A 14,163-nucleotide genomic window follows, 5' to 3' on the forward strand; every position below is an offset into this window, starting at 1 on the left:
GCTGTGTTTCACAGTTCTGCTGTGTGTGACTCAGAGGAGGGCATCTTGGCACTGTGGTTCCTGATTTGTCCTGATAGGGCATTCTGTAAAATGTTGGATACCCAAAGAAAAGTTTCCACTTTACTTGGTTTTTGAAGACTTCATCAGAAATTATTTTATGGTAAAATAAGAAAGACATTTAAGATGACTGATATATAAAAGTCCTTAATATCAAGTTGAAATATACCGGTAGACTTCAGGTGTGTGCTTTTTCCTTGTCCTACTCCTACTCCTTTGATTCACAGTTGGAAAATGCATTGTATATTCTCTCTCCTACTCCAGGAGATGTTGAAGAAATAGCCTGCACTCAGAATGGCCAGATGTACCTGAACAGGGATATTTGGAAGCCCTCACCGTGCCAAATCTGTGTCTGTGACAATGGAGCTATTCTTTGTGATGAAATTCAGTGTCAAGATGTGCTGGAGTGTGAAAACCCGCAGGTGCCCCCAGGAGAGTGCTGCCCTGTGTGTCCCCATACAACACGCGATTTTGACACCACCATCGGTAAGATTGCTTTCCAGTGTGCTGGTTTTGAAAGGAGAGACAGCCCAAAGAACTAGGAACCTCATGATACTGAAACTTCTTATAGTATTTCCCTGGAGAAAGTTTAAATCTGAGGAGAGTAGATACTTGGCAGTTACATTTCATCTTGGGTTGCACCTGAGCTGGCTCTTGAAACAGTTTTCTTCTGAGTATGAATCCGATATGAGCCCAGGGGGCTTTATAACTAAAAGGTTGATATGAATGCCATCTTAATATTTCAAGGCTGATTTCTGGCTCACTTTTGTGGTATATCTGGAACTGAAAAAGAAATATGTTAAGATAAATACGTACCACAAACATATTAAGATAAATGTATATTTATTCTATAAATATATATAATTTATAAAACATATGCTTTAATAAAAAGCTCCATTTGAGGACCCTCTAATGGAAGAATAAATGTAAACATTATATGTAAACAGTAAAATGTAAACAGTATGAAGTGTTTCCCCAAAATGAAACCATGGACATGTGGTCCTTTTGTGAGACATAGGAAAAAAAGATAAGTATGAAGTACTGTTATCTCCCTGTTTGCATACTGTCTGTGATTAGCCTTAAAGATCATGTCTTTTCCAGTCCATTTCCTCTTCCTGGAGAGAGTTGTATGAAGCAATCCCCCTGCCGCCTCAATTTTCCTAAAGAGACCCAAACCTCTTGCAATTAATGTTCATTAATATTGCATCATTTGAATGACATTCTATATATAACAGTTAAAGCAATTTCTCTGGGAGGTATAATTGCTGTTGATTAGCTTAATATAGAACAAAGCAGAGGTAGAGGGCATGTAGTAAGGACTCGTGTAATTGAGCAATGGCTCAAGATGTGGTAAGCATTTATAAATAGATGGTGCATCCTGCTGTGTTCTGGGAGCCATTGGGCCAACATCAGCGAGGTACACCAAGCAAGTATCAAAGCAGCATGGATACCTTCCAGAATTCCTTCCTGTTATTCAAGGCATTAATAAACTATTCCTCTGAAGGATTTTTGTGGATATGAGTGTGGCTAGATGGCTCTGAACTCAGACACCTGATATTGCAGGTGCTTTTCAAACAAAAAAATGTCAAAGTCTCTCAGTCAGCTCTATGTTTTGAAAAATAACCACGCAATGTGTCGTGGATCCATCAACACTGCTTATACTGAAGTCAGTTACTGAGCTTCCTTTGACTTCACAGCCAATCATTAGGCCAGATTCTGGCAATTCCCCATGATATTCTACTTTCCTACAGCACTCTTTCTTATTCTGTGCAATGCTGGAAAAGGCTGAGAATCAGGGGACATCACTGCAAACTGTTATGATTCCTCCCTCCTGAACAAGGGTGTGTGCGATGGATGTGTCCTTGGGAACTTTCCCAGCTCCCCACAGGCAATACACCATCTTCGGTGCAGACAGGACTGGGGATGGCTCTGGCTGCAACACCTTCACTCAACTCTTACTGTGTTCTGTTCCCCAGAGAAAAACGTTAATTTCCTCTCTTTTATTTTCTCTTTTTTAATAGGTAGAGGAAGAAAGGTAAGATTTCCATTATTTTTTTAAAAATGTATTGCAACTGTTAAAATAATCTTTTGCATCTCCTTGGAGTGCTTCACAGAAATTAAATATGAGCTCTGTTAAAACCACTTAATTCTTTCTTCTTCCTCTTTGGCTAGGGAGATTGCAGTCCACACAGAAAAAATGCTGGGATGCAGGGTTTTTTCTCTTTACAAAGCCCTCTTTTTCTCCTTAATAAAGTGGTTACCACCAAAAGGTCTAAACCCAGTTATTTTATGTAATGTGTAATCATTATCAACACATTCAGCTCAAAGAAAAATCAAATGGCAAATGCTGTGTCCTTTGCCCTGAAGCTGTGCGATCCCATTTTGTATTCTGTGCCCACGCTGCAGTGGATGTACAGGTTTTCCATGTCCATTGGTTTAATGATAAAAATCTTAATTTTGTACCTTGAAGAAACGGAATCTGAATGCTACCCTGGGCTCTGCATGTCATACGAATCAAATAACACAATAACAGAACTACAACGTGTTTTCTAGTACTTAAATATCATGGTACATTTTCAGTCTGACCAGTCTTTCAGCCAGTATGTTATACACTTAGAGAAAGTCTATAGCCTTCATTTAACCAGTGTCTACAGTCATTAAAAACAGCGTGGATTGGCTGTCGCAGGTACTTTAATTTAACCTCAGTTTCCTTAGAGAACTCTTAGGCTGGTATTGGTAAAACTGATACTCTTGTTTGTACTTACACTTGTTCTCTGCCATGTGATGGTCTTCAACCTTTTTTTCTACAGGGACAAAAAGGAGAACCTGGAATAGTGCCACCTGTAAGTCTGTTTTTTCTTAATTTATCAGCACACCCTAGAAGTACAGTTTAGTGCTTTAGCAAAATTGCGGTGATTAAGGAAATACAACAAAAATGTGCAACCTAGGAATGAAGGAAATTGAATTTACACTGTTTCACATAGGTTAGAATTTTGAGAAAAAAATCTTATTGAGTTAAATCTGTCACAAACTTTATTTTTATAGTTAGAATTTTGTGGAGGCATAATGATAAACTAGTATTTGCAAAGTGTAGAGGCACTTGAGAAAACTGTTGAAATAAATCGTCACTTTCTATCTCTATTATCTCTTTCTAGCATGAAGACAAACAAACTAAAAGAATCGATAAGTTGGGATTAATAATTATAATTCACTTACTTAATCTTTTTTAGAATAACAATGACACTTTAAAGATTTTACTCATATTGCTTATAAAAAGACTCCAAACTGGAAAGAGAGAGCCAGTGATTTTTTTTTCCCCAAAAGGCCTTACAACTTGCCCAGTACTTTAATTTTACCTCTTGCTATTTACTTTTCAGTAACAAATTTTCTGTAGGGTAATCATGACAAACGTAGCCATAATGTTGTGTGGTAACTTTAGTTTACATTGCCGTCTTTAGGTTTCAGGAATACGAGGTCGCCCGGTGTAACAAATTTTCTGCAGGGTAATCATGACAAACATAGCCATAATGTTGTGTGGTAACTTTAATTTACATTGCCTTCTTTAGGTTTCAGGAATACGAGGTCGCCCGGGACCAGCCGTGAGTACTTTTTGGTCTTCTGTTTCTCTGATGATGGTGTTGTCCAGTTTCTGCCACTTCTGTTTTGGATTATGAGGGTGATGTGAAGGGAGAACTCTCCCATGCCTGTAGCGGATGTTGTCTGCAAAACTGCTCGATTTGAGAAGTGAAAGAGATTATGGACTTTTTTACCAATCTCAGGTCAGTCCAGGCCCTAAGCGAATGGGTACATACACATCTGAGGACCTTGATGCTGGGTTCTGGCAGGCATCTGGCAAGCATGGAAAGAGATGCATAGTGCTTCTCGGCTGTGGCTGAGCAGACAGCAGTTCTGGACTAGCAGGAAGGGTGTCTCAAACCTGCACATCTCTGCGTGAAGAGTCTCCAGCATTCAGAAAAATCTTCGCTAAGTTAACTTGGGAAGCATGTGAGACATGAAACCATTTGGTAGATTGCAGCATCCTGGTTCTACTCCCTTCAGGCAATCTACAATTGAGAAGAAATAGTGAACACTTGGTGATTGTAGCTGTTTTCTTTACGATTATGTGAAAAAAAGAACCACAAATTAGTTTTCAAATTAGCCTTGCATTTCATATTTTCAGAGCTTTATTAATCATTAGCTAGTTTGAAAGGTACTTAATATTCTCATCTTTCTTTTAGGGACCTCCAGGCTCACAAGGACCACGAGGAGAACGAGGACCAAAGGGAAGACCTGTAAGTTATTTAACAACTCAGAATATAAGTACTGGACTAACCTCCAAAGTTAGATGACTTTGAACTGCCTCTGTGTCTTCTACACTTACCAGAACTTTCCTCGTATTTTCCAAGAATCAGGTGACAAAACACAAAACTTCTATTTCTCGGCAATCTCTGGATAGATTGAAATCTGGCTGTTTTGAGATAATTGACAGAGGTTTAGCCATATTTCCAATAAAAGCCATACACTCTCTGTTGTTACCCAAAGTAGTGTCTGAAAGTAACAAAGTCACCCCAAAAAACACCGCCCCCCCCAAAAACCAAAACAACCAACCAACCAAAACCAAAACATGAGACATCACGTTCGCTGGTTTAAGCACTTGCTAACTTTGACTACCGTGCTTCAGAAGCAGAGCAAACTGTGTGGCTCAGAGTATTTCAGGTAAGACAAAGCTCAGGAAACTTCCTGGGGAGTCAATATGTGACTATATACGTTGGTATGCTGGTGAATAATATACTCAAGATTGCTCAGTGGAAAGAAAGACTTCATAAGGGAATTTCAACGTCTGCATGTGGAGAACCACAGAAAGGCCGAAAGGGAGTGCTGAAAATACCAAAGATTACATGTAACCATTGAAAAAAGCTAGGGCAAAGAGCAGAAACTGCTGAAAGCAGGTTTTGGAGAGCTGTAGCACTGTAATTTCTATGTGGGTGTTTTCCTGTCCTTCAGGAGAGAGCAAGCCAACACTGAGTTTAGGCACAGGCCTAAAATTGACTCCTTTGTGCTGCTCACCCAGGGTGCGACTGTTGTCCAGAGATGTAATGGCACTTCTAAAGCAGTGGAGTACGTGTGTAGCCTCTGTGAGATGGGTGCCAAGCCACTGCTGCTCTCTAGATCACCAGAAGTCATTAGTCTGTTCAATGAGTATGAAGATGCTTAAGAGAACTATGGGAGTGATTGTGAGATCTTGTGGTGCACAGGGGAATATTACCTGTGGTTGTGGAGACGTCTGAAGCGCTTTCCTAATGTGCAGTATTATCGATGAGATGCTAAATGATTTCTGATTCTGTGTCATGCATCCCTGTGTCATATCCCCCCTCTACAGAGGCATAAATATCTAAAATACCAAAAGGCTGTAGGTAGTTTTAAGTTTCTCTGACACAGGTTATTATGCTGCTATCAGGGAACATCAAGGGATTAGAAGCCAGTCAGCTCCTTTGAAAATGTCGGGTCATTTTTGACAGTTTGTGTAAAACACCTCGTGGAGCAGGTAACCTGGCTCAGACACCCTTTATAAAATTAGTCCGAGTAAATACATCACTAGCTGGTGATGTTGCAAAACTACTAAACATATCTTCAAGCCTTTTGTTTCTTTCTTTGGGTTTTGTTTTTTGTTTGAGCTTTTGTTGTTGTTGGTCTTTAAATGGACTTCTACTGACCAGTGAGCAGAAGGAACTCAACCTTGCTGTGGATCTCTGCCTTTTGCAAAATCAGGACCTTTGAATGGAGAGTGAATTCAGGAGCATTAGCGATTTTTTTACTTCCGATTCCTTGTTAGTGTAACAATAAGAGAGAAACAGCTAGGGAACAGCATGTTTGTATTTGCAAAATGCATCTGGGGAGGGGTTGTTTTTGGAAAGATTAAATTTCACGTGTTTACGAATGCACTTTTGCAGACAGAAAATAAGCTTGAGCATCCTCAGAACCCTTGTATAGTTTGCTTCAATATGGATTCATGCTCGACTGTAATTGCAGGAGCAATTAAAGTAGTTCAAGAGTGCTCTACCAGGATCCACACCTCCCCTTATTCCGTAGCAGGCGGGACCTGCGCGGCTCCTGACGAGCAGCAGCAGCAGCAGCCGCGGCCGGACGGGGCGGTTGTGTGTTTCAATGGTGCCACCTCGTGGCCTGTTTTTAAACTTCACCGGCTTTGAACTGGTGAAGGAAAATGAAAGGGGTTTTTGAGATACAGATATATATAAATAAAGAAATAATATAAAATAAATAAACGTATCATCAAGATTTTACTTTTAAAAATTGGTTATATACCTCTGGTTAATTGGCACCTACAAATAAAAATGTGCTTTTCAGGGGCTTTTTGGGTTTCAGGTAGAGGGCTTGCAGTGTTGCTCTTGAAGCAAATTGATTTTTGATGACTAAAAAAATAGGTCCTTTTCTTAAAAGAAGCAAAAAAAGGACATTTTTCTATATCAGGTTTTGTTAAGGTGTCCTGGTTTTGATATTGAAAATCAGTATTAATGCTTGCTTATTTTTTTATAGGCAACGGTTATTTTTCTGTAATGCTTAGCTTTGTTTTCTTTTTATTTTGAGAACAAATAAAGAAGACAATTCATTCGTTTCCTTCTTTGGACAGTATGCACTTTTAGGTTTGGCAGTGTGTACTTCTGTTCATAGTAGAAATATGAAATAATAAAGGTTTCTGCTAGAACCTTCTTCCATCCCCCGTGCCCAGATCTTCTCATCTGTTTCAGAATGCTGTCTATTCACACCTCACCATGGGAGCAGTTGCATGTGTGTGCATGCCTGTCTGATTAAAAAAATATTTTTCCCCTGCTTGCTAGACTTTTTTAGGAATTTCAGATGATAAAGATCGATCAAGAGTTAAGACAACTAGCTTGTTCAGTGGGAGTTTTCAGAAATCCTGTTTTCAATGCTATCTCAGTGAAGCCCTTTCACAAGAGAAGGCTTTTTCTTCAACACCCAACCCGTATCAGTTCAAACCGTACTAGTGTAGACATAAATTTCGTTGAAATGTGTTGCAGACTGCAAGGAAACACATCTCATGGAAATACAAGAGATCTGTCTGGTTGTAACTGTGTTTGTGAAGATGTCTCACTGAGCCAGGCTTCTGACATTCTGTGTTTAGGATCCTTAAAGTAGAAGAGCTCATTGCACAGAATAAAATCTTTCCTTGCCATGGCCAAGCATTTTTCATTCCAATGAAGGAAGCAGTACTGACGAGCATTTTAAAGTCTATGTTTTGGATTGAAGTACAGCTTTATTGGTTCTGATGCTGTTGATTTTATTCCCCTGATGTTTTATTAGCTGCCTCTGTGTTTAATTTTAGTTCTGACACAAGATAAGATGAATGCAGTCTAGGAATCGGAAGTGGGTGATCTAAATGGAAGCAATGGGATGGCCTGCCAGCCTATTCTGCAAATACCAGCTAGAGATAACATTGGTACCAGGGGACTTACTCTGCATTTTTGGCAGTGTAACTGTATTGAGATTTCAGTAAGAGTACAAGCTGTGTAAACCATTATTGACGTCAGGAAGCTGGAAAAATACAGCCTTATGCTACAGATTCCTAAGCATATGTATGTACGTACACTAATCTGAGCTATACGTATTTTAGAAGTAAATTCGTGATATTCTATGTGTGTGCAAAGCCAAATAGTTTTTTGGGAATAGTGTACTCTAGTATGGGATGATAGGAAGCCTGTGTTTCTAAAAGAGCCTGTGAGAGGAATTACTGCAGTTTACTTGTGTGTTGGGTTCATGACTAACTTTAGCCAGTGCTTCTGATCAGAAGGTAGGTATAGGTCTTGAGAGATGGTTTTTTTGAAGCTCTTTCTGTAGAAATAAAGATTTATCACAAACGAGGAAGTTCACCAGTTGCAGTGATTTTGATGAGTACCTTTTGTTGTTTCTGATTGTCTTTCTAGGGTCCTCGTGGTCCTCAAGGGATTGATGGTGAACCTGGTATCCCTGGCCAGCCTGGTGACCCTGGTCCTCCAGGGCATCCTACCCATCCAGGACCAGATGGACTAAGCAGGGTAAGTTTTATACTTGCTGTGGTAGAAAGTGCTGTGAGTGTTGGGCCAGACCCACATGATACAAGGAGTGACTTCACTTCAGTTCCTGACTCTCAGCCGCGAGAGGCAGCAGCTCGTGGCAGTGCGAGTTCTGACAGAAATGTGGGCCAAGTTGAATGCGAGAAACCTCAGAAAGGACGCACCTTTCACAATGAGTTGGAGCATCTAGAAAAGCCAAGATGCTCAAATCTAAAACCTTCATTAAGGTTCTGTTACTTCCACCTGACTTAAACCCAAAGCAGCCAAGTTAAAACCGATGCATTTGACTGGTCTTTGAAGCCTGAAACCACCTCAAATTTACAGGAAAAACAACTTCTGTTGTTGAATGATGTCAATCATTCAACAAACCATCAAAACGACTGGCAGCTAAAATCTGACATCTTATTTTTTCAGCCATTTTCAGCTCAGATGGCAGGACTGGATGAGAAATCTGGACTCGGTAGTCAGATGGGACTGATGCCTGGTGCAGTGGTAAGACCGGATTAGCCCTGTACTGTAGGACAGGGTGGAAATGGAATGCATATGCAAATACCCAAATGGGAATTCATCCTTTTCAACTTCCTATGCTTCTAGAGTCTAGAGGAACAGTATATTCTAGAGCAGTTTTGGCAAAAAGTGAAAAAATATTCTTCTGTTAAAGTGAAAGCTTTTTCCCCCCACTTCTGGCCTTCTCGTTGTCTTCCCTCCTGAAATAGAGCAGCTACTAACAGTTACGTGTGGGAAAAAACCCAGCTCCTGGTTTTCTCATATCTTGAGTCACCGCAGAGTAACTGCAGTGTCAGGTATAATGCAAAGTAAAGAAATGCATAACTTTGAAGGCTTCTTTTCACATTGTGGTATCCCAGATCGTTATTTTTGGTAGTAATTTAAAAATTATTTCTGAAACCAGCTGTCAACTGAAAGCTGTGCTTTATTCTTTTGCACAGACATTCTGTTTCTCCAGTGGGTACAGTTTCATCATTGGTACCTCTCACTGTGTAGATAATGCCCTCTACTTTTAGTGCACTGGGGACTTAATGGTAACACGTAATTTTTTTTACCATCTGTGAAAACTGTTTCTCCACCCTAAGCTGTCTCTGCTGGAACTCTTGGGGTTGGTTTTGAATATAATGTCTTTTCACTACATGTATTTATCCCATTGTGGTATCTTGAAGATATTGTTACCCTCTTTGCTGTTATTTTTAACGTTCATGCTTAAGGAAACCATCCTCAAGTGATTGTACTGTCCATGGGTTTGCCTACCTCAGTCTCATCTTCCCAAGCCCTCAACAGAAACCTTCACAGTCAGTGTCAGTCCAACCCAAAAGGTTCTAAGGATAATCTGACGCTTTGCCTGAGGATTAACTTTTGCAGTGACCTCTTCAAAGAGCTTTCCATTTATTGAATGAATCTCTTCAGTGAATTTGCTGTGTGCACAAACAATGACTTGTTCAACAAGTCTGTACCACTTACTTTGTTGACTCCATTGTTTTGCTTAATCCTTTCACTCAGTTTGCCTCGAGACTTCACATCTCTTGTGCTACCTCTTCTGTTGTCATTCTCAAATATGATTCATTTTAATATAATAATATCTTTTAAGGTATTTTTCAGTATCTAGGCCTCTCTAAGGCCTTACACAAAATCTACTAAAGTAATTCGGTGCTCACTGTCTTTGGATCATGTTCTGTGACATCCTTTTCTACTTTCCTCGTAAACTGAGTGGCTGATAGTCATGCAGCTGAACCATTGATTTTTCTTTTGATTTTAATGTTTATTGGAATTTTCAAAGGGCCTATTACTAACTCTTCTACATTTGCTTTGTAAATATTAGTAAAAAATAACTAGTTGTGTGTAAAAAATGCAAATCTTGAACCTCTGTCACAATGCAAGTTATAGTCAGCTGTAAGTATTTTTGTATTGCTCTAAGCAAGAGAATTACTTTCAGACAAGATTATGTTTGCTTCATAATATTAAGTTAAAATTAAACACGAGATTTTTTCCTAGAAATCCCATGAAACTTTTTAAGGGGAAATCTGAATTTTCTGTTACAAATCACAGCAATTTGGAAGCTGTTTTGCTGGTTTGTATGATTCCTGTAAATATGCCCTTCCATTGTCACTTGTTACTGCTCACAGCTGAGAACAGCAGCATGCATTTATTTTGTCATTGATTCCACTGTGAGTTTAATTTGAGCAATGAGATTCCCTTCAAGGGAAAGCTATTCCTCCCAGTCTATTCTGTTCTGTAAATTTTTGCCCCATGCAGGTAACACAGTTATCCTGACTGATTCCAGAGACTTGATGTTCCAGAAAGCAACCGAGCCCATAATTTTCTCTGCTAATGAATTAACACTGCTGTGGCTTTCTGAGTTTGAAGATTTAAATTCTATGTACTTCTGTATTTCAGAACATCAGCCTCCTGAGTAAAAGCCCCTCAGAGGGTCTGAGCAAAGAAATGCTATCTTGGAGGCCACTATCAGGCCATTTTGATGTCTGTGTAGGATGAATGTTATTTGGGGAATGGTTTTTTCCAGGGTGTAACAAGTTATGTTTTCGATAGGGTCCAGTGGGTCCAAGAGGTCCTCAAGGTCTCCAAGGAAAACAAGTAAGTACTTCACCTCAGGGGATTTCAGATAGTTGGCCAGAGATGAAGGCAAAGCACATAGTAACGACGGGGTGTGTGCGTCTCTGAGGCAATGTCCATCTTCAATACTCACAGAGGCATTTGGCATATTTGGCATCACATATGGCACATAAGCATACACAGTCTGGATGGAAAGTTGTCTAGAAAGCTTGGAAAGAAAAACTGACTGCAGGCAGAGAATGTGCAACTCAAAGGCACACAGATGTTGAACAACTGGTTGTATAAATTGAATATATAAGTTGGAGACTGTGGTTTCTGACTGAAATCTAGATGCTAATTTCGTTTAGGCCACTCCTGACTGAAAGAAATCTTAAAATTCACTTTTCAATTGCAATTCTGCAGCTGTAAAATAATTCTATATGTTTCAGAGAATCATGCAATGTGAGTTTGTTAGCCTGTAAGTGTCAGGCTTTCTTTTCTTTGGTGTAGTTTTTCTGTGTTTTATTAAACTTACTTGAAAAATGGATTTCAGCAGCACCTTTGACTAGTGATTCCCAATACAGAAAAGCAGTATTCCCCTGTTTCCATTTCCCTGCTCTATCGAATTACATACTGCTTACTTTATATCTATTTATCACTGAAAGTGGGTGTTTTATCAAACAAACAGCAGACAGACAGGCAGCAAAATAGCAAGTACAGTTTCCTTCAACATCCTCCATCTGAATATCTGTTTGTTGCACTGTCTTCTTTTACCCTGTGCTGTGGAAGTGGCAGCTCTTCATTGTGCTTGGCCTTCTTCAAGGCATCTTCATCTAGAGGTGAATCTAAACATGCTACTCTCAGGAGCTCTGCTCCAGATGTACTCTATACATAGAGATTAACTCATAAAGAACAATTTATTGGACTTCTAACAAGGTTTTAACCCAAGGCACATTTTTTTAATGAGGGAACAGCAATTAACATGGTGACTGTTCTGGTTTCAGTGTTGACACGGTGTTAAGTTTCCAGTGGGATGTGTATATGGCATGGGAGTTATCTAAAGCTTGAGGGATTTTAGTATCCAGCTTTCACTCATTTTGCACTGTGAGCTGGTTCTTAACTAGAATCCAAACTGTCCCATGTGCTGTGATTTTTCTGATTGTGGATTTTCATTTATAACCTCATATTTCTACTTTTTGGAACTTGTAACTGTATTCATCTCTGGTTAATTTTAGGGTGGTGCTGGCCCCACAGGCCCACCTGGTGAACCTGGGGATCCAGGACCTATGGTAAGACCAATAAATACAAACATTTCTACAATGAAATTGAAGCAATATATTACACCTCCTTACTTCAGAACATTTTTCTGTGTGTTGTCTCAGACAAAGTTATTAAGTAACTTCAGTCAAGACCGGTGTTGTTCAAAGCACGTTGTCCTGAATCAGTGAATTCAGGTTGCTTGGAACGTGCATAGTAATGATCATAGTATAAACAATAATTGCTACTTTTCCAGCACATACTTGAGGATAGTTAGGGCCTCATAAAACCATACCTGGTAGTATAACTTAGACAAAGGATTATGAGAATATTTATTTTTGGACACAGTAAAATGATTCAAAAGTAAAAGCAAGAACCAGAGATTTATAACAACAGCAACTGTGATTGTTAATGTTTTGTTTTTTTAATTTTCTCCTAAAGAATCCATCCTATATCTTGATACAACATAATGCATGTTTCTTAGGAGTAGGATGGTTAGAAAAAGCACCACAAAATTAGGCAAGTATACATAGACATAAAATAATCCTTTCTCTACATGTGTTTTTATAAAACTGGACTTTGAAATGCAGCAAATAGATATTTTAGTGATGGCTATACTGACTTCACAACAAATACATTTATTTTTTAGGGTCCAGTTGGTTCTCGTGGACCAGAGGGACCTCCAGGCAAGCCTGGTGAAGATGTAAGTTTGTTATTCTTTGTATGTTGTTTTATTTTTAATAAAACAAATATTGGCATCTTTGGAACAGTGACTAACCAGCAGATGTGCCTGTTGTAACTACTTTTATCTGTTTTCTTTGTAATCATACTCCTCATTAAGTATGGTGTTATAACTATAAATATTAGCAACCGTTTTCAAAAGCCCCCTTACCTTTCCTTACATGTCACCATCATACCCAAGGTTTAAGCACTTGGTCTTTATTATTTCTTGCCCTAGCTGGTTCTTCAACTGAGGTGTGCTTCTTGAAATCAAACATCATAATATATCACAGTTGGAGGGGGCAATTGGAGGCATCTCCTGTCTTTGGGATTGCATGATGAAATAGAAGAAATGGAATGATAACGTACACCTGGATCTGGAAAACTGAATTTTAGTGGTTGTTTTTTTAACTTCTGAATCATTTATTGTATTCATGTTATTTTATGGCTCTCTCCATGTAAATACACATACATGTAAGATGTATCTATGATACATATTGCATAAGTGTATATGTACTGCACAGCAATAGCCTAACAATTTCCTGGTAGATGTATATTATTTGTTTGCAAAGCACACTACGTCTATTTGATTTGCAATTTATAACTTGGAAATTAGTTGAAAACTGCAGATGCTGGGTATTTTAGTATAAAAATTACCATAGCTCATGCAACAGCTACTTTCTCCTCAAGCTGTACAAGGAGATATAAGAATCTTCAGAAGCAGTTAGCTCGCAGTACAGTGAAGCCAAATCTTGATGCTGCTCTCAGAACTTCCTCCATTTCCAATGTATGTATCAGTTTCTTTAATTACATTTGTGAAGGACTTAAACCTTCTATCCATCTAGAAACTATTTTTCTGAAGCCTTTCATATTCCTGCAGCCCAGAGTCCCGGATGTATTCGAACTGATTGATATAAAGGAATGTTTGGTTGTGACTCTGGAGGACTTTGAATAATCTTATTTGTTTCTACTGTATTTTCTTACCTATTGCATTATATAGAAAACAGTCACCGACCTAGAATGAAATTATGCACATTTTAAAATATTTGAGCAGAAGGAGAAGTAACAAGCTACAATGCAGGCAGTTTTGGACTCCTGTTCGTATGGAAATTTAAAATAATTTGACTTTCTGCTTGAGGATGACAAAATGTTGCCTCATATGAGAGTGGATAGGGCGTGGGATTGTTGTGCAAAGCTGAGCTGCCTTTGCCTGGAGATGCCAGGTGGAACCTTTCAGTGTACAGACCATTCAGAGGAAAAGCGGGATAAATTGAAAGAGGGTAGATATGGATTAGATATTAGGAAGAAATTCTTTACTGTGAGGATGGTGAGCCACTGGAACAGAGTGCCCTGGGAAGCTGTGGATTCGTGCACTGGAGATGTTCAAGGCCAGGTTGGACAGGGCTTTGAGCAGCCTGGTCTGGTGGGAGGTGTCCCTGCCCATGACAGGGCAGGTTGGAACTGGATGGTCTTTAAG

General features: G+C 39.2%; 1 protein-coding gene across 1 annotated transcript in view; it reads left to right on the forward strand.

The window, feature by feature from the left end:
- Nucleotides 1-284: 284 nt before the first annotated feature.
- Nucleotides 285-14,163, forward strand: part of LOC104536423 (collagen alpha-2(V) chain-like) — a gene marked incomplete at both ends in the record, with an annotated part of 33,835 nt that continues 19,956 nt past the window's right edge. The window contains 11 exons of the mRNA XM_010179023.1: nt 285-543; nt 2,079-2,092; nt 2,868-2,900; nt 3,624-3,656; nt 4,296-4,349; nt 6,009-6,209; nt 8,019-8,129; nt 8,562-8,639; nt 10,707-10,751; nt 11,945-11,998; nt 12,616-12,669. Of these exons, the coding sequence (XP_010177325.1) occupies nt 285-543; nt 2,079-2,092; nt 2,868-2,900; nt 3,624-3,656; nt 4,296-4,349; nt 6,009-6,209; nt 8,019-8,129; nt 8,562-8,639; nt 10,707-10,751; nt 11,945-11,998; nt 12,616-12,669 (936 nt within the window). The remainder of the gene's footprint in view (nt 544-2,078; nt 2,093-2,867; nt 2,901-3,623; nt 3,657-4,295; nt 4,350-6,008; nt 6,210-8,018; nt 8,130-8,561; nt 8,640-10,706; nt 10,752-11,944; nt 11,999-12,615; nt 12,670-14,163) is intronic.

Source organism: Mesitornis unicolor, unplaced genomic scaffold (genome assembly GCF_000695765.1).
Source record: "Mesitornis unicolor isolate BGI_N332 unplaced genomic scaffold, ASM69576v1 scaffold5772, whole genome shotgun sequence".
Taxonomy (NCBI): Eukaryota; Metazoa; Chordata; class Aves; order Mesitornithiformes; family Mesitornithidae; genus Mesitornis; species Mesitornis unicolor.